The sequence below is a fragment of the Chrysemys picta genome, chromosome 9 (genome assembly GCF_011386835.1).
Source record: "Chrysemys picta bellii isolate R12L10 chromosome 9, ASM1138683v2, whole genome shotgun sequence".
In the NCBI taxonomy this organism is placed as follows: Eukaryota; Metazoa; Chordata; order Testudines; family Emydidae; genus Chrysemys; species Chrysemys picta.
Window position 1 is genome coordinate 45,421,288 of NC_088799.1, and position 21,863 is coordinate 45,443,150.

Genomic DNA, 21,863 nt, shown 5'->3' on the forward strand with positions numbered 1-21,863 from the left:
CGTGGAATCGGTAAACCACAGAGAGCGTCAGGGCCAGCCCGCGCCCACACCAAAAAACAAAGATGCCAGGAGGCTGGACTCCTTTTGGCAGAAAATTTTATTAGTCAGCTAGCTTCTAGCTTCGCGTAGCCAACCACCAGGCCTTACTGAGCAGGTACGACTTCAACCTGCCTAAATTTGACCCCTCCTCCGGACTGGGATAGGAAGGACTTCAAGGCCCTGGTGGAAGAGGGGTCAGTGGCGGCGAAAGTGGCGTCTGATGCGGTGGACACGGCGGCCCGCTCGATGGCTTCTGCGATCACCATGCGCAGGGCGTCATGGCTCTTATTGTCTGGGCTGTCGATGGAGGCACAATCACTGATGCAGGACCTCCCATTCGATGGCAAGGCTCTCTTCGCGGACCAGATGGACGTCAGGCTGCATGGGATGAAAGATTCCTGCACCACCTTGCAGACCTTGGGCCTCTATGTCCCTCCGGCTAAGGACAAGGCCAAATCGCTTCCGGCGGCTCAGCCTGCAAGGGGCAGATATGAGCCCCCATACAAAAGGCCCAGAGACCAGAAGCGTCGGTCTCAGAGGCAGTCCCGCTCTGCCCCGCAGCCCGGTCCCTCTAAGGGCCAGAGGCAAGGGAAGAGGTGGTTTTGACTATCTGCAGGGGGGCACCGGGCCTGTTGCCAGGGAGACCCCCACCGATTTAATAAAGTTTGTGTTCTGCAACCGATTGTTTGCCGTCCTCAGGGCATGGTCCCGCATAACTTCAGACCAATGGGTCCTCAGTACTATCTCCAAGGGCTATGTGTTGCAGGACTAGAAATTAATAGCTTACAAGTGGATGTGGTATACCTAGACTTTAGTAAGGCATTTGATACAGTCTCGCATGATATTCTTATTGATAAACTAGGCAAATACAATTTAGATGGGGCTACTATAAGGTGGGTGCATAACTGGCTGGATAACCGTACTCAGAGAGTTGTTATTAATGGTTCCCAATCCTGCTGGAAAGGCATAACGAGTGGGGTACCGCAAGGGTCTGTTTTGGGACCGGCGCTGTTCAATATCTTCATCAACGACTTAGATATTGGCATAGAAAGTACGCTTATTAAGTTTGCGGATGATACCAAACTGGGAGGGATTGAAACTGCTTTGGAGGACAGGGTCATAATTCAAAATGATCTGGACAAATTGGAGAAATGGTCTGAGTTAAACAGGATGAAGTTTAACAAAGACAAATGCAAAGTGCTCCACTAAGGAAGGAAAAATCAGTTTCACACATACAGAATGGGAAGAGACTGTCTAGGAAGGAGTACGGCAGAAAGGGATCTAGGGGTTATAGTGGACCACAAGCTAAATATGAGTCAACAGTGTGATGCTGTTGCAAAAAAATCAAACATGATTCTGGGATGTATTAACAGGTGTGTTGTGAGCAAAACACGAGAAGTCATTCTTCCGCTCTATTGTGCTCTGATTAGGCCTCAGCTGGAGTATTGTGTCCAGTTCTGGGCACCGCATTTTAAAAAAGATGTGGAGAAATTGGAAAGGGTCCAGAGAAGAGCAACAAGAATGATTAAAGGTCTTGAGAATATGACCTATGAAGAAAGGCTGAAAGAATTGGGTTTGTTTAGTTTGGAAAAGAGAAGACTGAGAGGGGACATGATAGCAGTTGTCAGGTATTTAAAAGGGTGTCATAAGGAGGAGGGAGAAAACCTGTTCATCTTAGCCTCTAAGGATAGAACCAGAAGCAATGGATTTAAACTGCAGCAAGGGAGGTCATGGTTGGACATTAGGAAAAAGTTCCTAACTGTCAGGGTGGTTAAACACTGGAATAAATTGCCTCGGGAGGTTGTGGAATCTCCATCTCTGGAGATATTTAAGAGTAGGTTAGATAAATGTCTATCAAGGATGGTCTAGACAGTATTTGGTCCTGCCATGCGGGCAGGGGACTGGACTCGATGACCTCTCGAGGTCCCTTCCAGTCCTAGAATCTATGAATCTATGGCTTTACTTAAAAATCTTCCAACATCTGAGATCTGCAGAGTCACTACATGGTCCTTGGTACATACCTTCTCCAGGCTCTACACCTTAGTCAATGCCTCTAGATCTGATGCAGTGGTTAGCAGTGCAGTTCTTTCCTCAGTTGTGAAGCTCTCTCCTCCTTAAAGGGATATAGCTCAGGAGTCACCTGAAGTAGAGCACCCATCGGGACACTACTCAAAGAAGAAACAGAGGTTACTCACCCTGTGCATTAATTGTAGTTCTTCAAGATGCGTGTCCCTATGAGTGCCCCACTACCCGCCCTCCTTCCCCTCTCTTTGGAGTTTCCTTCTGAGACTTGGTGGTGGAGAAGAAACGGAGGGTGGTTCGCCCACGCAGGCTGATACAGACTCGGTGTGGGCATGAAGATATCAGCAGCGCATGCCTGGGCTGAATCGACACTGGTAATAAAAAAAATCTCTGATCAAAAGCTTTTGGGGCACACATGCCCTTAAATGGAGCACCCAGAGGAGGATACATCTTGAAGAACCACAGTTACTGCACATGGTGAGTGACTTCTTGTTTGTACAAATCTAGGAGTACAGACCCAGCAGTATGTCTGCAGCAGTAAGCTTTTTCAAGATCAACATTAAGGGGTAATAAAACTGCTCCTTGTAAAGTGCCGTGGGGTTCCAGAATCAGTATTTATCAGTATTTCGTTGTTGGACTATCACATGACAAATGCAAAGAAACCCCTACAGCTATGCCATCTTGGTCAGCTCTCTAAAGCTAAGCAGGGTCAAGTTTGGTTAGTACTTGGATGGGAAATCTCCAGGATGCTGCAAGATGTTAGAGAAGAACCAGTGGTCTGAGAATACAGTGTTTAGAGCACAGTGCTGTAGGCGTCATCGATTGCACACTCAGCTTCTCTCGTGATGGGTGAACTAAAAATACCTAGATAAACAGGTCTTTAAACCAACCAAACAAGCAACCCCCTTCCACACTGACACCCAGACTATTCATGGTGATTAAAATTCCATGGCACTTTTTGTAAGTTTTTAACCCCACAGTTTTAGCCATTTTCCAATAGGGAGCTACATTCTTCCTATCTAAAATTAATTCCTGCTGCAATTTCATTTGGAGAAGTTATTCCTTTGCTTGCTTGCTTGCTTTCCCTAACACTGATGGGCCATGCTGCTGATGTGGATTGGCAGTTGTGCTCCACCCCAGAGGCTACTGCTCTTGAATGTAGAGTGGTCTCTGTACACAGCACGTAAAACTCTCTCATCCACATCAAGGAAAGCAGAGTCTCTAAGATGCCTTGGCACTAGAGTGAATTGGAAAATGGGGAAATGTTTGTTTTATGCAAACATGTCATCTTCATTTTTTGGTTGATATTTTGAAGAAAATTGTGAACAGCTCTTCAAGATAAAAGATGCTTCTCTGCTCCTTCGACTTCCCCACTCTGTCCCCTTCACCAGCTCCAAGCCTCCCCGAATCCAAAGTGCCGTGCACTCCTATGGAGCAGTGTCCTATAGCAGGTGCAGGGGAGTCCAAGTCCCACTCGCCTAAGTTCCCTCCTCTCAGAATCCTTGGAAAATTTCAGTTCAAAGAATGGGAAAGTAAAAGCAAGCAGCAACAGCTCTATTCCACGAAGCATAATAGCACCTTTTGCACCAAAGGTAAGGGCAGGATTGGTCCCTTAATTCACACCTATGAGTTAACGCCATATACAACAATGTATGCAAATATGCATGAGGGAGCTGAGTTATGGCTGATGTGGGGACCATAACTTTGAATTTTCTGATTTTTCTTGTACTGAAAGCTTCAGCTGCACTGACACGTTTTGGCTCCATTAACTACACACACGTGTACACAACAAACCGAACACCAAAAAGCACCCAGAAGTGGTTTCTGTTTGCTCTTCTACAGCTTCAGAAAAAGGGCAAAACATTTTTAAACAGTATAAAAAGCAACATAGAATCAGTCCTGAACTGAAACTTCTACTGCCAAGTGCCATCCCGGACTAATTCTTTACAGCTGAGCTGTAAGCCGCTCTGAAAATAGGGATTTACAGTGGAAACACTGACTAGCTATAACTATACAGTATCATGAATGGAGACACTATAATTATGCCTTATATGATTCACCAAGACCTGATTTTTATATAGCTTGTGAGCATTTGCTGTTTGATGGTTTTGGGAGCAGTTTTTGTATGTGGTCTGCTCCCTTTTGTTCATACTTGGTTGGCACATGTTTTTCTATAAACATTTCTCTGAAGGGTACTGAGCAGACAACTGTGATTAACTATGAAATGATTGGGTGAGCTGTTTGTCAAAGTTATAAATAGGACACCACACAAACCCAGCACTAATCTTACTAAAAGACAGATACTGGCAACATTTCTTGGTCATATGTTGATGATGCTGAGAGAAGAACAACTTATATCCTTTTTATATTTTAAGACAAAGCACATTTTCATTAAGTATTCAAAGAGCTGTTGCTTAAAATAAGTTTCCCTAGTAAGATTTTATTCTTAAAGTGTAAATGCTCTGGATCAAATACAGACCTGGTGCAAGATGATAGAGTTACACTCACTGCTATCTAAAGCTGGTCCTTTATTTTCTGAGTGGTGGTGAAAGGTGATGAAATGACAGTCTCGAAGACAGAAGTCATCTATCCACATACCAGCTGCAGCATGGCCAGACTCCCCCACTCTGCCCTGTCAGTGTCTCTGAGAACACACTGACATGGACCAGCCGTAAGGGTGAAAGAATAGCTCAGTATTGATATCCATTGAATCTTTACTTCGTTTTAACCATTTGCCATAAATAGATGGTTTTGTAATCTGCAGGGATGTATAATTCAAACGAGCAGAGTGAAATGTAAAAAGAAAAGCAGTGACAAAGATTTCATCTGTTTTCCTTTACACCAGTGTTCATCTGGACATTCAGAAATGTAAGGTGGATACCAGCTCTCCTTTTACCATGAGTCATCCTGAAAAGGTTGCTGAACGCTAGTGATGAATTAATCTCCAGAGGCTCCAAGGTTGATTTTGATAATTATGCAGCCATTGAGATACTTCTGCCAAATTTTATGTCAACTATGTGAACTTTGGCTGACAAATTTTGGAAATTCACTCTCTCACAAGATTTCTGGTACTTCCTTCTTCCATTTTGGGGGGAAAGAAATGTAAGAATAGTCTCTTGCAGCTTTTTAGCACGTTCACTTCTGATCAAAACAAAGGAGGGTGAATGTGCATGAAACAAACAAGAAAAAACTAAGGGAAAATTGGACCTTTATATGGATGATGATAAACATCTAGAGTTCCAAAGCTGAAAAATGCACCAACCAACCAATCTCCACACAACCCCCAAGAGTTGTGGAAGGGATATAAATGCTCCTGCTGCAGGGCATAAACCAACATCTAACTTTAAGGGGTCCTTCAACCTTAAAACACCTCTGTAGTAATCTCATTTTGTTAACCTTCAGTTTACTGTAGAGGTGCTTTACGGGAATATGCTTCCATTAGGTAGCAAACTGCTAATGCAAGATATGGAAAACTTGATGTAGTAGTTATTAATGCTATAACTTCAAATAACTAGAATGCTTAGTATTAATCTAAGAAGAAATGGAGAAAGATCCTGCTTAATGAATTGCTTTCCTTCTTCCATAAGGATGTTACATGCTTAATGAAGACCAACACATATGTACATGAATTGAATAATTTATTTGTATGGTCCACAAGACTTTGATTAATCTTCATGTGATAGGATAGGAACCATATTTCTATAATGTAGTATAAGATCTAGCTGTGGATAAAAGTCACTTTGTTTAAAAAACTGCAAGTCAGAACGTTGGATAAGAGGCCGTTATGCTCAGGACAACTCTGAAAGTGGTCAATAACAGTAGATTATGGAATGAAGCATCAATATTTCCTCAGAAGTCTTATGTAAAAAGACAAGATAATTCTTGCCTTCTCTAACATGCCTTATGGGGGCCTCCTGTCTTCATAGACGTTAACAGAAAACAGCATAATACTAAACTGCCTATGTGTCTCTTCTGTAACCAGACATACACAATATTTTTAAAGTGTTCTAGTTTGAATTGGATTTTTTTCCTAAGGGTAGTTTACTCTCAGGGTGCTAATTGAAGACCATACCCTCGACTCCATCACAAGGCCTTATGTAATGGATCTCCTCCCCATGCACGGAGCAAGCTGCTCAGGAGCCATTATTAGACTCCATGCACCTGAGGCCAGTAGGATCAGTGCTGTGGAGAGAGAGGCCAGGGAACAATGCACTTTGGTATGCAGGAGGATCAGTGCTGTGGAGAGAGAGGCCAGGGAACAATGCACTTTGGTATGCAGGAGTAACTGTATCACTTCTGCTAGATTTAGGATTTTCATTGCCTGCAGAATATGTGGATTTGACACTTAAATCATTCTTTAAGGTGCCACCGGACTCCTTGTTGTTTCTGTGGATACAGATTAACACGGCTACCCCCTGATACTTTAAATCATTCTTTCATCCCTGTCTCAAACCTCTGAAAAAGATATTCACTGTAAATCATCAAGCATCTCCTACCTTGCCCAAAAGCATAGGCTTCAAACAACTCATTAGGTCCTATTTTGCCCTCAGATACATGCATGCAGTACACATTCAGGTCAGTGGTGTGGTCACACCTGTGTAACTAAGTTTGGAATTGAGGTCTACATAGAGAAATAAGTGTGGTGTCATGGCTAGGGTCTGGAAAAGTTTGTGAATGAAGAGATTAACATTAGGCAGGTAAACCGCTTTAACACAGATTGTTTCAGCAGGAGTTAAGGACATTGTCAATATATGTGGCATTTTCTACGATCCGTTTCTTTAGGGGATTTGCTATTGAAACGTACACACGTGACCTTAGAAGCTACAAGAATATCGTTTCATTTGAAGCCTCTGTCTTATCCACTTTGTTTAATATTCTTCCAGGGCATGGTGGTGGCCTTTACCCTTGTCTTTGTTAATTAACTTTTTCTTTGCATGTTAACATTCCCCATAATCACCTCCCTTCTTGGGGGCTTGGATGAAGCAAATGAGTGCCACCCTTCCACCGCATCTGAATGCGGTTGGATTGACAGCCCCTGGAGACTGAAGTCCTCAGGTGAATCACAGAACAAGTAGAGAACAGACAGTGAAAGTTTCCAAATGCTGCCCCACCAGTTTGCTGCAGTCCAGACCCCTGATTTAAATGGGCCACACCTGTGGCTGGCAGAGTAGTTCAGATGCCTTTATATCCATTAAAATGTTTCTGTACTAATGGGGCCAGTTGCAGTTTTACCTCACCCCCAAAGACAGACAGACAAACACACACACACACACGCACGCACACACTGTATTCATTATGTCACAATTTCGCTGTAAGGCAGTTATCAGGTAGTGCTAACCTGGTACAGTTCTGACTCTATGCAGTAACCAGGTTAGGTTGTTTTATTTATCCAACAGTGTGTTGATGTCTTAATAAGCCCTTCTGTAGAAGGAGTAAGAAGGTAGGATGTGGTAGGAGGAGGTCTTATCGATTATCTATAACCTCTCTTGGTCAAAAGTGTGTGTGTGTGTGTGTGTGTGTGTGTGTGTGTGTTGGTCAGAAGTATCCTGCTATTGCGCATGCTTATAGTGTGAAGTACTTAGACTGATTAAACATATCCAGGACTTCATTTTTTTTACCTTGGTTTTTTTTAACATTGATGTTAAAAGGCACAAAGCACTTGTTTTCTTTATCTGAAATGAGAATATTACCTGATTGCAGATAGTGCTGGCTGTTTGAGGAACCATCAAATGGTAAGGAGATAAAAATGCTGCTGATGTGGGACAAATTGGGGGGGAGGGATAGCTCAGTGGTTTGAGCATTGGCCTGCTAAACCCAGGGTTGTGAGTTCAATCCTTGAGGGGGCCACTTAGGGATCTGGGGCAAAATCAGTACTTGGTCCTGCTAGTGAAGGCAGGAGGCTGGACTTGATGACCTTACAAGGTCCCTTCCAGTTCTAGGAGATGGGAGATCTCCATTAATTTATAAAATTTAATTTAAAAAAAATTCGGACCAGTGGTGTGCAGTTGGAAAAGACCTGTATTCACACACACACACACACACCGGAGACATTCAGTCACTCTCCATTGGGAACGACAGAAATTGTATTTCATTTTCAGTAGAATACCAATTTACAGTCAGATCCTGATCACTATGCTCGCACCACAAGCACCATTTAAGTCTGTGAGGCTTTTTCGTGGTAAGGTGGGCAAGATTGGCCCATGCTCTTTCCAAATGTTCTCAGCCAGTTAACACCAACACTGCAATGCGATAGAGTTTAGATTGAAAAGAGAATACCCAATATCTGCTGTTGTATTTTGTGTAGCGAGTTTGACAGCAGTGTGGATGGTACCGTAGAACCTCACAGTTACGAACACCTCAGGAATGAAGGTTGTTCGTAACTCTGAAATGTTCGTAACTCTGAACAAAATGTTATGGTTCTTTCAAAAGTTTGCAACTGAACATTGATTCGGTACAATTTGAAACTTTGCTATGCAGAAGAAAAATGCTGCTTTTCTTTTATTTTTTAGTAGTTTACATTTAACACAGTATTGTATTATATTTGCTTTTTGTGTGTGTTTGTCTCTGTTGCTGCCTGATTGCGTACTTCCGGTTCCAAATGAGGTGTGTGGTTGATTGGTCAGTTCATAACTCTCTGAGGTTCTACTGTATGTGGAATGAATTCCACATTATCAAAAATTACTAATTGGTACTCAGTGATGCAAATACCAGCATGCCTCCACTATTTCCTGTACAGGATCATATCCCGATACCAAGATGAATGTCAACCTCAAAAATAATTAGATAGGCTCAAGCTACGAAGTTTGGATCTGGATCCAGATCTGAACTGTTCTGATCTGGGTTTTTGGCCCTAACAATAATAAAGGACCATATTCTCCTCTTTGCAGAAAGGATTTCAACTTCTTGAGCCATATTATCTGTTGGGATAACTCCATTTAATGTGAAAGACAAAAGCTGAAATAATTATACACTACTTTTTTGAGTAGTGTCCCTCTGATGCTCCACTTCAGGTGCACATGTGCCTCTCAAGCTCTTGATCAGAGACTTTCAATTAGCGGTGTCTGTTCAGCCTGTGCATGCGCCAGATGCTTCCTCCTGTTGGACACCAAGGTCATATAGGGCTGTGCAGGAAAATTGCCCTCCATTCCTTCTCAGCCACCTCAGCCTGAGCTGGAGCCTTAGCATGTCCACCTTGAGCGTGCCTCGGCTTTTCAGTTTTTCTATAGTTGTTAAGATCAGTTAGTTGTTAGTACAGTTATCTAACTAATTATAATAGTGAGAGGATTGGGTTTTTTCTGCTCTCTTCCCTCCAGGAGACTTGTTTACCTGGCAGGGCATGCTTGGCTTTCCAGGCTTCAGACTTTGCCTCTCCTGCCGAGAGGCTGTACCTATGAGTGACAGCCACTCTAAGCGTCTCCTTTGCTTAGGGTAGTCCCACCTTTCCCAGAAGGACAGCTGCTTCCTGGCCCTCAAATCCAGGGCAAGAAAAAAAACGGGAGATTAAACTCAGACTGTTAATGATGGAACACTCACTTCGGCTAGCTTCTGCATCAGGTCTGGGAACACCCTATACATCTGTCTCCTAACAGATCTAGTGCCCCTTCAACCTCGGCACAGGCTTCCCCTAAGAAAGGAAGGCCATTGGAGGCTTCAGAGTAGGCTTCTCAAAAGAGGAACGCAGACTCTCACTCTAGGGAGCCAGCTCAGAAGAAGTTCAGGTCCCTGACAAGATCTATGGTCTCCGAAGCCTTGACCTTTTGACTCAGTACTGTTGAGTCGAATGACTTCTCCTCTCGTGCCAGTGGGGCCACAATGTTCTGGAGCTCAAAGAAGAGACGCAGCTTCAGTTGGGCCTCAGTGCCCTCTGAGCAAGGAGGATGAGCATAGGCACTCAGGACTGGCACCGTTGAGCTCAACCCAGGCACCGGTACCTATGCGCTTAGCCCAGCCACCAGTACCTACATGCTCAGCACACACGGCATCAAATAAGTAACTGCGCCAGACACCATCGGCATATACTTTGGTATGTCCACTATCAATGGTATCATCTGCTTTGGTGACCTCAGCTACCACATTGGTACCGATCCTGTACTCAGCACTACAAGAATTTAGGTATACAAAGGATCTCTCAATAATGGATGAACAGGAGTCCCTGCTCTTTACATCCACACCCTAAATTCTTAACTAAGGTTCTGCTCCATCTGGGCATAGTGCTCGAAAGTCACCTGAAGTGAGGCACCTGTTGGCACATGACTCTTAGAAGAAGAAGCGACTAGTCACTTTGTGCAGTAACTGTGGTTCTTCCAGATGTGTCCCCCATGGCTGCTCCAGTACCCACCCTTCTTCCCCCTCTGCTTCAGACTGTTCCTTGGTGGACATTTGGGTGGAGAAGGAACTGTGGGTGGCTTGCCCACACCCCCTTATACTACCTCGATTTTTGGCACGAGGGGGCATAGGGCGCATGTGCAGGCTGAATAGACAGTGCTAACTGAAAATCTCTGATCAAGGACTTGGGAAGCGCATGCACATCTGCAGTGGAGCGCCCATAGGGGCAGACATCTGGAGGAACCACCATTACTGCACAAAATGAGTAACCCATTCTGCAGTGGAGTTACCCTAGCAGAGAATTTGTCCCACTGAGATTCCTCTGCATTGCTCCATGTGGGATTCTGCTTCATAATCCAATGAATCTCCATAGAGCCACCTGAATCCCAAGACTCCCAGGGAGGCCCGCATATCTCAGCACAGCTGCACTGATGGTCTTTATCCAGTCTCCCTCCATAGCTGTATATTAACAGCTGTAGAGGAGTTCCTGCTTCCCGCAGCATTAATTTCTGATCAGATGTCCTATCACATATTCACAGAGCCTGCAATGGGGCAGGCCACAGACAGCTGAGGCTCCCCCCTGCATCAGACCCTCCATACCTTGCAATCCGTAGGGAGCCCCTAGGAGTCAAGCCAGAGAAATTGTAAATCCAAACTGGCGCTACCACCCCACCCCACATCTCTTAGCTGGTGCTCATCTTCCATGGTGCGCCATCCTCTGCTTCTGAGCTGGCATTCCCCCTTCCTTGACCCTCCACTACCCATCACTCAGAACTAGTGCTCCCCTTCCATGCCTGCCCCCGGGCATGCCTTCCTCCCATTTACTTCTGAGGACAGAGGGGAAAATGTAGCCCAAAGTATTTTGGCAGAACATGAAAGAACTGCTGTGGATATGATGTGCAAGCACTTTAGTGACTCCACTGGCATTAAATGTAAACCTAAAACCAATAAACCAGCATTTTGCAATATAAGCAATCAGCAGAGAATTAGGTGACCTTATAGTTACTCTTTAGGCTAACAAAGTAACTGGTTTTGACAGACAAACCTTTAAAGGGCAGGAACAAGACTTACCGTGGTTGGCTAATATCCTGATTTCCTATACAAATAGCTTTCTTTTGCACTCTGATTTTGCACACAGCACTGCTAGGCTATGTTTGATAGCAGTGATATTGGGCAGATCATTTAACCTATCCATGCCTCACTGTAACGGGCATAATGATAGCTAGCTACCTTACACAGGAAATGGTGCTGATCACTGGGGCTGCTGCTATTGGGGTCAGCCAGCACTCTTCCTCAGCACCCATGTGCTTTGACAACCTACTGCTCTTCCGTGGAAGGGGCAGGATTCACCTGTGGAGCATGTGAGGACATTCTTCCCTCACTTGCCCCAGAAGCCAGGGACAGCTGGAGGGGATAAGGAAGAGCTGGGGGTGGGGAGTGCCCTCTTTCAGAGACTGTTGGTTGTGGGAAGGACAAGGGTGTACGCATCCCAGCGAACAAAGGGGAATCAGGCCCAAGAGCATACACATGTATGTGCATGGGGTACGGGGAAGGCTGGGAGCACAGGCTGTCTCCTTATGGGAGTTCTGAGATAGCAGCAGTGGGAACTGATGACATGGTACTGCCATAAGAATACATGTGAGCTAGCTGGCTCACATGTGAGGTGCTTTGAGATCCTCAGGTGATAGGCCCTACTGAATATAAGTGCAAGAGTAGAAGCAGTAAGTTGTGGCTCCCTCCCTTCATCAGAGAATTGCTTCTTTGGTGGTGATATCACTTTCAGATGAAAAGGCTCTGAAATGCCCCTCAGACACAGGGCATGGGATTTTCTTCTGTTGTCCTGCTTCTTTGCAAGATGTTGGGAATTTTTCTGACATATCCTGTTGTTCTCCTGCCTTGCTTTTCACCTGCTGCAATTACTTTGACACTTGCAAAAGCAGCAGCATATGCTTGGGCTGACTATTTCATTCTCCCATCACTGCCCGCATCTGACTTTCATTAGCATTAATAGGAATTAGGCATGCAGAAATACAGAGGTATACCGGGGGAAGTAAGTGGGATAACTTTGGAATTTGGCAGTTTGGATCAAATCATTCACTAGCTGACTCTGACTGATGGGCTGAACTTTTGATGCCCCTGAATTATTTTACAGCTACAGTTAGAAAGCTGGCTGAAGGAGAGATGTATTTGGGATTTCACTTAATTACAGCAAACCTGAAAATTAGAAAGTCCAGCCAAATTTTTAATTGAGTAGGTGTCTCAATGTTTGAGTGCCCAATCTAAGAACACCAAGGAGCTGCAGGTGCTCAGATTGGGCATCCAAAATCTGATGCATGCAGTCCAGTGGCCACTTTTTTGGTGGTTCTCAAACTTTTTTTTTTTTTTTTTTTTTGCTGCGAACCACTTGAAAATTGCTGAGGGTCTCGGCAGACCACATAATGATCTTTCCAAATATTGTTTGTACCGTTATCTAACTATTGTAAAGCATGTTGGATAAAAGCGCTATATTTTTAAAAAGTTAACATTTTTTTGTTCTACAAATAAAAGCACACAACTCATATTTTAGTATCAGTAGTCTTACCTTGCTAATGCAATGGATGTGCCCTCTCTCCCCCGCCGCGGCAGCCCCCGAGCTGGGGGCTGGGAAGGAGGGGGTCTCTCCCTCTCTCCCCCATCACAGCAGCCGTCGAGCTGGACTGGGAAAGAGGGGATTCTCTGCCTCTCTCCCCCTGACAGCAGCCCCCGAGTTGGGGCTGGGAAGGATGGGGGTCTCTCCCCCACCACAGCAGCCACAGAGCTGAGCCTGGGAAGGAGGGCTGTCTCTCCCTGGCAGCCACAGCCCTGGCGCTGTGGAAAGTCCCCTCTTTCTCTGGCCACCACAGCCCTGCACGTTTCAAATTCCCCCCACCCCCTCTTCTCACCCCACTGCCTCCTCCCACCTACCTCCTATTCCCCCCAAGGCCACAACCTCACCTTACATGTGCATCTTCTCCAGGGTCCAGGTACCTAATTAGTGGAGCCTCACCTGCACAGCTCCACTAATTAGGTGGATGGCCCTTCATTCTCTCGTGTGGCTGCCCAGAGGTGCACCTTATAGGGAACTATCTGCAGACCACCTGAATGGAGTTTACAGACCACTGGTGGTCCGTAGACCACAATTTGAGAACGTCTGGTCTAGAAGAATAAAATGAGTTTTGGAAGAGACCTACATATACGGTCTCAAATACTACGGGAAGAATTACAACTGATTTGTCACAACCTGAAATAAATGAACCTCTGGAGAAATAATTTTGAAATAATTTGCATTTATATACTAAAATACATTCCATCCAAATAACCCAAAGCCCTATACAAACAATTAATTAAAGCTCTCATCTCCTTTGTGAGATAGGGAAGCATTATTAGTATACAAACAGTACTAGTCAATATTTTCATTAATGACTTGGATAATGGAGTGGAGAGTTTGCTTATAAAATTTACAGTTGATACCAAGCTGGAGGGGGGAGGAGGAGAAGAGGGGTTGCAAACACTTAGGAGGACATGATTAGAATTCAAAACAACCTTGACATATTGGAGAATTGGTCTGTAATCAGCAAGATAAAATTCAAAAATGACAAGTGCAAAGCACTACACTTAGGAAGGAAAAATCAGATGTACAACTACAACTTGGGGAAAACTGGCTAGACGATAGTACTGCCGAAAAGGATCTCGGGGGGTTATATGGATCACAAATTGAACATGAGCCAACAAATGTGATCTTGTTACCAAAAAGGCTAATCTCGTTCTGGGGTGTATTAACAGGCACGTCATATGTAAGACATGGGAGGTAATTGTTCCACTCTACTTGGCCCTGGTGAGGCCTCAGCTGGAGTATTGTGTTCCATTTTGGGAGCCACGCTTTAAGAAGAGATGTGGACAAATTGGAGAGAGACCATACGAGAGCTGTAAAAATGATAAAAGGCTTAAAATGTGAGCTGTGAGGTAAGGTTAGGAAAAATGGGCATGTTTAGTCTTGAGAGAAGAAGCCTGAGGGAGGGACCTGATAGTCTTTAAATATGTTAAAGGCTGTTATAAAGAGGTTATAATTCTGTGGGACACAGTCTTTGCGGATGTTACACACCATGCAGATATCTTGAAGCCAGGGTGTACTTTTGGCAGAGAGTTTGGCCCTTTGGCTTTTCCAAGACTCCACTGGCATAAGAAGAATGAGAATCTGAGAGTTCTTCAGGAAATCTGAGTCTTTTGTAGGAAGGTGTGTTGTGCTACCAATTGACCTATCAAACAAGCTGATTGTGTTGTTTTTTTAAAGTAGAAAATGTAATTTTGAATTTATATCTTCTCTTTATTTAAAAATTATGGGAGTGAATTTTGAATACTTAAGGAAGTGAGGAGCTAATATCCCTGGGTTGAGCCAAGCACAGTGTGGGCAGATACCGGGCAGACTTCCCCACACAGCTCTGCCAAGGCAGCTCACTCCTGACTCAGCATCATCACTGCCCTACATCACTCCTGAACGTCACTTGTCGACAGTGCTGTGGTGGTTTGGAGATTTGCACAAACAAGAGTTAGGAAGAGATGGCCAGACTCATGATCTTGGATATTATTGGAATCCAAGCCTCTGAAATTGAAAGGATGGTTCTCTCAGAACCTGATCCAAAGTTTATTGGAGTCATTGGGAGTCTTTCCATTGGGGTTTGGGTTAGGCCCTAAATAAACTACTAAATTTGCTTCTGTGATGCTGTGCCTCCACTCTGTAAAGCTTTTCTTGGGAGGTAGGAGTAATGTGATGTTAAACAGAATGGTAGCAATGTGCATCATCTTTATACTAGGAGAAGCTTCTTAACTAAGAGCTCTGTGGGGAAGAAGACTGTATCTCATGGATTTACTCCTTACAGCACTTCTATACCTGGCTGTTCACTCTAGATATTTGCAGGCAATCTCTTGCCAAATGCATATAGATATTTATAACACAACTTCAGCAAAGAAGAAAATGACATAATAAAAGCAAATTAGCAAACGAGTGCACTCTGAAATAAATGGAAAGCAAAAATACAATGTGTAGCACACCTATTTTGAGCCCATAAATAAATAATGACTGTGAACCCTGCAAGTATAGGTCAGATTAAAAACCAAAGCACAGCTTTTTCACAGGGCTTTAAAACTCTTTCTATATTTTGTGCAATGCATTTGAATTGCGAAGACGAATGCTGGAAACTTCACTCTCCCACTGAGATAAAATACTGTGGTGTTAAAAAAATAAATATTGTTTTAAAAAGAACTGAATCTGCTTTGGGTTAAAAGTGCTTAAAATAGATTTTTAGGTTCAAACCACAAAAATTGTGGAAAAATAAGCAATTTTAGCTTTGAGGTTTTTCTTTTCTGTTTTTCTGTGTGTCTGTCTGTCTTCCATTCCTTTTCTCTGAAAAGCATTGGCTGGAGGCTGTTTGGTGCTCTGTTAGCACAGAAAGGTTTTGGAATGATGCCATTTACTCAAATGTACCCCGTGCATTTGACAGGGATGGGAGTGTGGAAATTTTTGTCTGGTCATGTCATGTTTTAATTGGCGACCCTCAAATTTTTGCTGCTCCTCATTGTGTGTAATGAAACTTTGACACTGTGCTGGGTTCTGTCTCTCAGTGCTGCTTCTTCCCCAAGGGGAGATACTGTTCTCCTCTGGACTGGAAAGCCTCAAGTTTTTTTCCTTTCTTTTGTTTCAAAATCCATTGCAAAGGAACCTGCTTGACCTGCAACTTTTATGCATGTGCAGTTGTCTCCTCAGTGGAGCCATGAAGCATGCTTGCCATGGTTTCCAGCTTGGCAGTCTCATGTTTGAAAGGGGGCTGTTCTTTTGTACCCACTCCACAGCCTGAAACCTTTTTGTTACGTTGGAAAGAAGGGGTTTGACATAGATGCCAAGTCATAGGATATTGCCTGGAGTGGCGGGGAGACATTGGTTTATTAGCAGGATTTTAAAGGGTTCCTAATAACTCATCTGTCCTACAAGCACTTTAGCTTGTGAATAACTTTACACACAGGAGGAATGGGGCTACTCGTGTGTAAAGTTACTCATGTTATTAAGTGCGTGCAGGATCAAGCCTTACTTTTAAAGCAAAACTAAGATTATCTCAAAATCTGTCCTGACTCAAGGCCGTGCATTGGTAAAGGCTGTCTTTGGAGTTGGTTTGTTTGGAGACCTTAAATGAAGTCTGACGTTGCAAGGCCTCACCTCAAACTGACTGCAAGTGAAGGCGAGGTGGAAAGGCCATAATGATGTATTTAATGGATGTGTACTCCAGTAGGGCAAGTGTAAATAAAACCAAATCCCCTGTTACAAGCCATGTGAGTCAGAGGAGTGTACGCCAGTAACTGAAAATTCTGGGCAAGAAGCAAGTTTTAAATTTTCTATGACAGGAAACAAGGGTATGTCTTGGTGAGAAACTATAGCTCGTCCTCTCCCCCTGTGCCCCTAAGCAGGGCAGTAATCCTTACACTGGCTTTTTCATAAAATGTAGTTTTATAAGTACAGGGCGGGATGGGGGAATGGATTGTAAGAGGCTAGTTCATGAGAGAGAAAACTGGGGCAAGAAAGGTGTTAAACAAGAAAGACAGTTGAAACTTTATTTGGCAGGGATGTCATGTTACACAGTGTTTGTGTGTGGTTCTTCTGAAATGGGATCTTTCTGCTTCTGCTTGTTTGCCTATCTGGGCCAATTGGTTTCTGTTGTGCCTTTTTCCTTGGGGGAAGCCAAGAGAAAGGACCATTTGGAGTCAGGAGACCTTGTAGGAAATGTTGCCTTCCCTAAGATGGGAAGGCAGGAACAAGTGGAGGCCAGGGGTGGAAATTCAGGTGCCGAAGTTTAATTTAATCTAGTGTTATCTAGTCTTATGCAACACGGTGATGCAGAAGTGGAGGGCTTCTGAAAGAACCAGGATTCAAGATAATAACTGCAGTTGCATTTGGGTAACATGACGTGGCTGCAGGTTAGAGAGGCAGAAGTTCAGATAGAACCTTTGGCAGAACCTAGTCCTGCTAAACCTAATGAAAAGACTCCCATTGATTCCAGTTAAATGGACTCAGGCCCTGAACTCACTGTGCGAGTGTGCACTGTGTTGTCTGTCTGCTAAGGGGAAAATCTGGCCCTCCCACCTTGCAAAAATGGCAGCAGAGCCAGTGTGGTTCTGCTGTGTATGGCAGGGTACATGGAGCCTATGCAGGCTTACACCAACAAATATTGGATGACATCTATCAAAAAAACAAGCATCAGGAGCAAAAATGTTTTCTGTAGTATCACAAATTAATACTGTGCTTAACAGGGTAAGATGCATTCTCTGCTCTGAAGAACTTATAGCCTGTAAGCTTTATACATGGGGATTCCTCATTGATTTTAACGGGACGTTGTCCATTTGGAGGGCTTGCAGGATCAGGCTCTAACATAGACTAGAGAAACACAAGACAAGACATGCTTTTAAGTATATGTTTCAGCTCAGCTATGACATTAAGGCAGCAATCCTCTAAAATTGCCAGCGAAATTGTTGGCAGTCACAATCAAATTACATTAAACATGTTGACTTCAGTGTAATTGGATTATCTCAGTGCATGGTTAAAGCAAGATTTTTGAAAAAATGTCTGATTACACAGGTCTACAATTTTTGAGAAGTCGTCTGCTTCAGAGATAAAATGTGCTATTTATTATGTATTTTGATGTGCTGAATTCAAATAGGACAATTAAAACAACTGATTGGCTACTGTTTCTAAGATATTTAAGTTTTTACATTTTATGTCTATGTATATTGTGTAGATAGTAGAGTTTTAATCATAAATTGTAAACCTAGGTCTTTTCATGTGTTTATGGTTGCTTTACATGATAATATTTCACCTGTCCTGTTTATGTAACACTTTAAAAATCAGCAAAAGGGTTATATAAATCAAATGTATTATGAAACAAAAGGCAAAAAACTATTCTGTACATAGTTTAGTCTTATTCAGTGTCTACTCGGCACTTCTTGGCTTGTCTCTTGTATTCATTAAATGGAGCATCTCTTGTCACTGTCCAGCAATAGTCTGCAAGCATTGATGGACTCCATTTGCCCTGATAGCGTTTCTCCATTGTTGCAATGTCCTGGTGAAATCGCTCGCCGTGCTCGTCGCTCACTGCATCGCAGTTCGGTGGAAAAAAATCTAGATGAGAGTGCAAAAATGTCTCTTTAGTGACATGTTGCAACCAACGCTTTTGTATGCCTTGAGGAGGTTTTCCACCAACAGCCTGTAGTTGTCTACCTTGTTGTTTCCGAGAAAATTTATTGCCACTAATTGGAAGGTTTTCCATGCCATCTTTTCCTTGCCATGGTCAAATGCATCATCTCGAAGAAGTTCACGAATCTGAGGACCAACAAAGACACCTTCCGTTATCTTAGCTTCACTTAACCTTGGAAATTTTCCACGGAGGTACTTGAAAGCTGCTTGTGTTTTGTCAATGGCCTTGACAAAGTTCTTCATCAGACCCAGCTTGATGTGTAAGGGTGGTAACAAAATCTTCCTTGATTCAACAAGTGGTGGATGCTGAACACTTTTCCTCCCAGGCTCCAATGACTGTCGGAGTGGCCAATCTTTCTTGATGTAGTGGGAATCTCTTGCACGACTATCCCATTTGCAGAGAAAACAGCAGTACTTTGTGTATCCGTCTGCAGACCAAGCAATAGAGCAACAACCTTCAAATCGCCACAAAGCTGCCACTGATGTTGGTCATAGTTTATGCACCTCAAAAGTTGTTTCATGTTGTCATAGGTTTCCTTCATATGGACTGCATGACCAACTGGAATTAATGGCAAAACATTGCCATTATGCAGTAAAATAGCTTTAAGACTCGTCTTCGATGAATCAATGAACAGTCTCCACTCATCTGGATCGTGAACGATGTTGAGGGCTGCCATCACACCATCAATGTTGTTGCAGGCTACAAGATCACCTTCCATGAAGAAGAATGGGACAAGATCCTTCTGACGGTCACGGAACATGGAAACCCTAACATCACCTGCCAGGAGATTCCACTGCTGTAGTCTGGAGCCCAACAGCTCTGCCTTACTCTTGAGTAGTTCCAAATCCCTGACAAGGTCATTCAGTTCACCTTGTGTTATGAGATGTGGTTCAGAGGAGGAGGATGGGAGAAAATGTGGGTCCTGTGACATTGATGGTTCAGGACCAGAAGTTTCATCCTCTTCCTCTTCCTCGTCTGACTCAAGTGAGAATGATTCTGGTGCATCAGGAACCGGCAGTCCTTCTCGGTGGGGTACTGGGCGTATAGCTGATGGAATGTTTGGATAATGCACAGTCCACTTTTTCTTCTTTGACACACCTTTCCCAACTGGAGGCACCATGCAGAAGTAACAATTGCTGGTATGATCTGTTGGCTCTCTCCAAATCATTGGCACTGCAAAAGACATAGATTTCCTTTTCCTGTTCAACCACTGGCGAAGATTTGTTGCACAAGTGTTGCAGCATACGTGTGGGGCCCACCTCTTGTCCTGATCTCCAATTTTGCAGCCAAAACAAAGGTGATAGGCTTTCTTAACCATAGTGGTTATACTGCGCTTTTGTGATGCAAAAGTCACTTCACCACAAACATAGCAGAAGTTATCTGCACTGTTCACACACGTACGAGGCATCTCTGCTCACTTGGGCTAAACAGAAATGTGTCCCTTTGCAAAATCAAACACTGACAAATAAGAGAGCACGATACTGTATGATTTCTAGAGCTGATATAGGGCAATTTGTTCAGCAGAGTGATGTAAGCTTCGTTATGATTGCATCATCCATGACTTCTAGGAACAACATGATGCAATTCATATCATGTATGACACAATACCAGCTTCAGATTGCATCATTCATCGTTTTGCCTAAAAAGCAAGTACTGTCCAAACTCAGTCATAGATTTATTCATAGATCCAGTCAAAGATGTATTTTAGTCATTTCTGGTTTAAATTGAGATCCCTTCCCTTTATAACTCACTTATCCTCCGCCATTCCCAAGTCAAGGGTCATATATACTGACCCAATAGCATATCTTGAAAACTAGAGCCAATCAACAATTTTAAGCATCATTTTCGTTCTCAGTGACCCAGAATTAGTAAAGTTTGACTACATTTATTTCAGAAGCATTTTGGCTGTAGAGCAGTGTTACATTCAGTTGCACTTTGGTTGGGAGCCAGGGGAAATCCAAGCAGTGTTTGCAGGTGGATGGCTCTTTCTCAAGAATCCTAAAAATGCAGGTAATTGTTAAATGATGCTGCCAACTGTACCTGTGCAACTGTTTATTTTGCCTGAACAGAGAGGTTGCAGGAGGCACTGGAGGGACATGACTTGTAGAATTTTGTTGAATGTATCAAATTTAAAAAACGAATCCTCTCATAGTCATTGCTGCTAATTTATCAAAAAGGCTTGTGTTTAAAACAGGCTTTTCACCTACAGAGTTCATCTTCTCTCCCTCTCAGGAAGTGATGGTGTCAAATTTGGGGCAGCAGAGTTTTCGCCTATTGATACACTTTGTCAAGTATAAGCCGGGTCTAGTAGAACAAAGAGCTGGCATGTGAGCAAGGACCATATTGAGCAAGAACATGCCATATTGGCGTGTTTCTGCTCGTCCTGTCAGCTTCGGCAAATTATAAAGTTTCATTTAAAAAAAAGAGTAAAGAAGGAGATTTTAAAAGATACACAGGGGAGTTTGGCACCTAAATGCCATTGACTTTCAAACTCCCCCTCTTTAGTCATGGTTGTGGACACTTGCTTCAGAATGGGAAGTGAGGTCACACTGTCTGACTGTTCTGGCTAGGAGTCTCAAACAATTGCTCTAAGAAAAGTGTCAACTGTTGCCATTTGTTTCAGTGTGTTAACTCTGAAGTCTAATGACAACAATTTCAATATCGTTTAATCAGAGACATCCATTTCTTCTGTGGTTCTGGGTAGAGATTGAGATTCTGGGCAGAGTTTGAATAGAGTGCAATATTCCTCTCCCCCCACCCCCTGGTTATGAATGAGAAAATTCTTGTTCAAACACAGAGCATCTGCAATAGCAAAATGAAGTAACTTACATTACTGGCTAAATAGGTTGACCTAATTCTGCCGTCAGTTACATAATTAATGAGGGTAGAATTGGATTTGCTATGCGTAGTTTGGATACTTTGATACTAAGGTCATCTTGGATGAAATCTCTTTTTCAGACCCTTTTTTACTGTTTTTCCTCACTTTAGGGGAACACCTGAGAATCTGCCCGCAGGGCTACACCTGCTGCACCAGCGAGATGGAGGAGAATTTCGCAAAAAAAAGCCAAAGTGAATTTGAAGACATGATGACAGAAGCCAGCCGCTCTGCACAGGTGACCCTAACATCTCAGTACAAAAACTTTGATGGTAAGTAAAGAACATACAGCTTACCCAAGTTTTGCTAGTTGCTCTTTAACTGTTGGACTCAGGGTTTTTATTTTT

At 43.4% G+C, this 21,863-nt stretch overlaps 1 protein-coding gene across 2 annotated transcripts in view; it reads left to right on the forward strand.

Annotated features, from left to right (window-relative positions):
• The window catches only part of GPC1 (glypican 1), a 311,664-nt gene that overhangs the window by 134,854 nt on the left and 154,947 nt on the right, over positions 1–21,863 (forward strand). For both annotated transcript variants that reach the window (XM_065556062.1, XM_005282477.5), the window contains exon 2: positions 21,630–21,788. In XM_065556062.1, coding sequence (XP_065412134.1) covers positions 21,680–21,788 — 109 coding nt within the window. In that variant the 5' untranslated portion in view covers positions 21,630–21,679. The remainder of the gene's footprint in view (positions 1–21,629; positions 21,789–21,863) is intronic.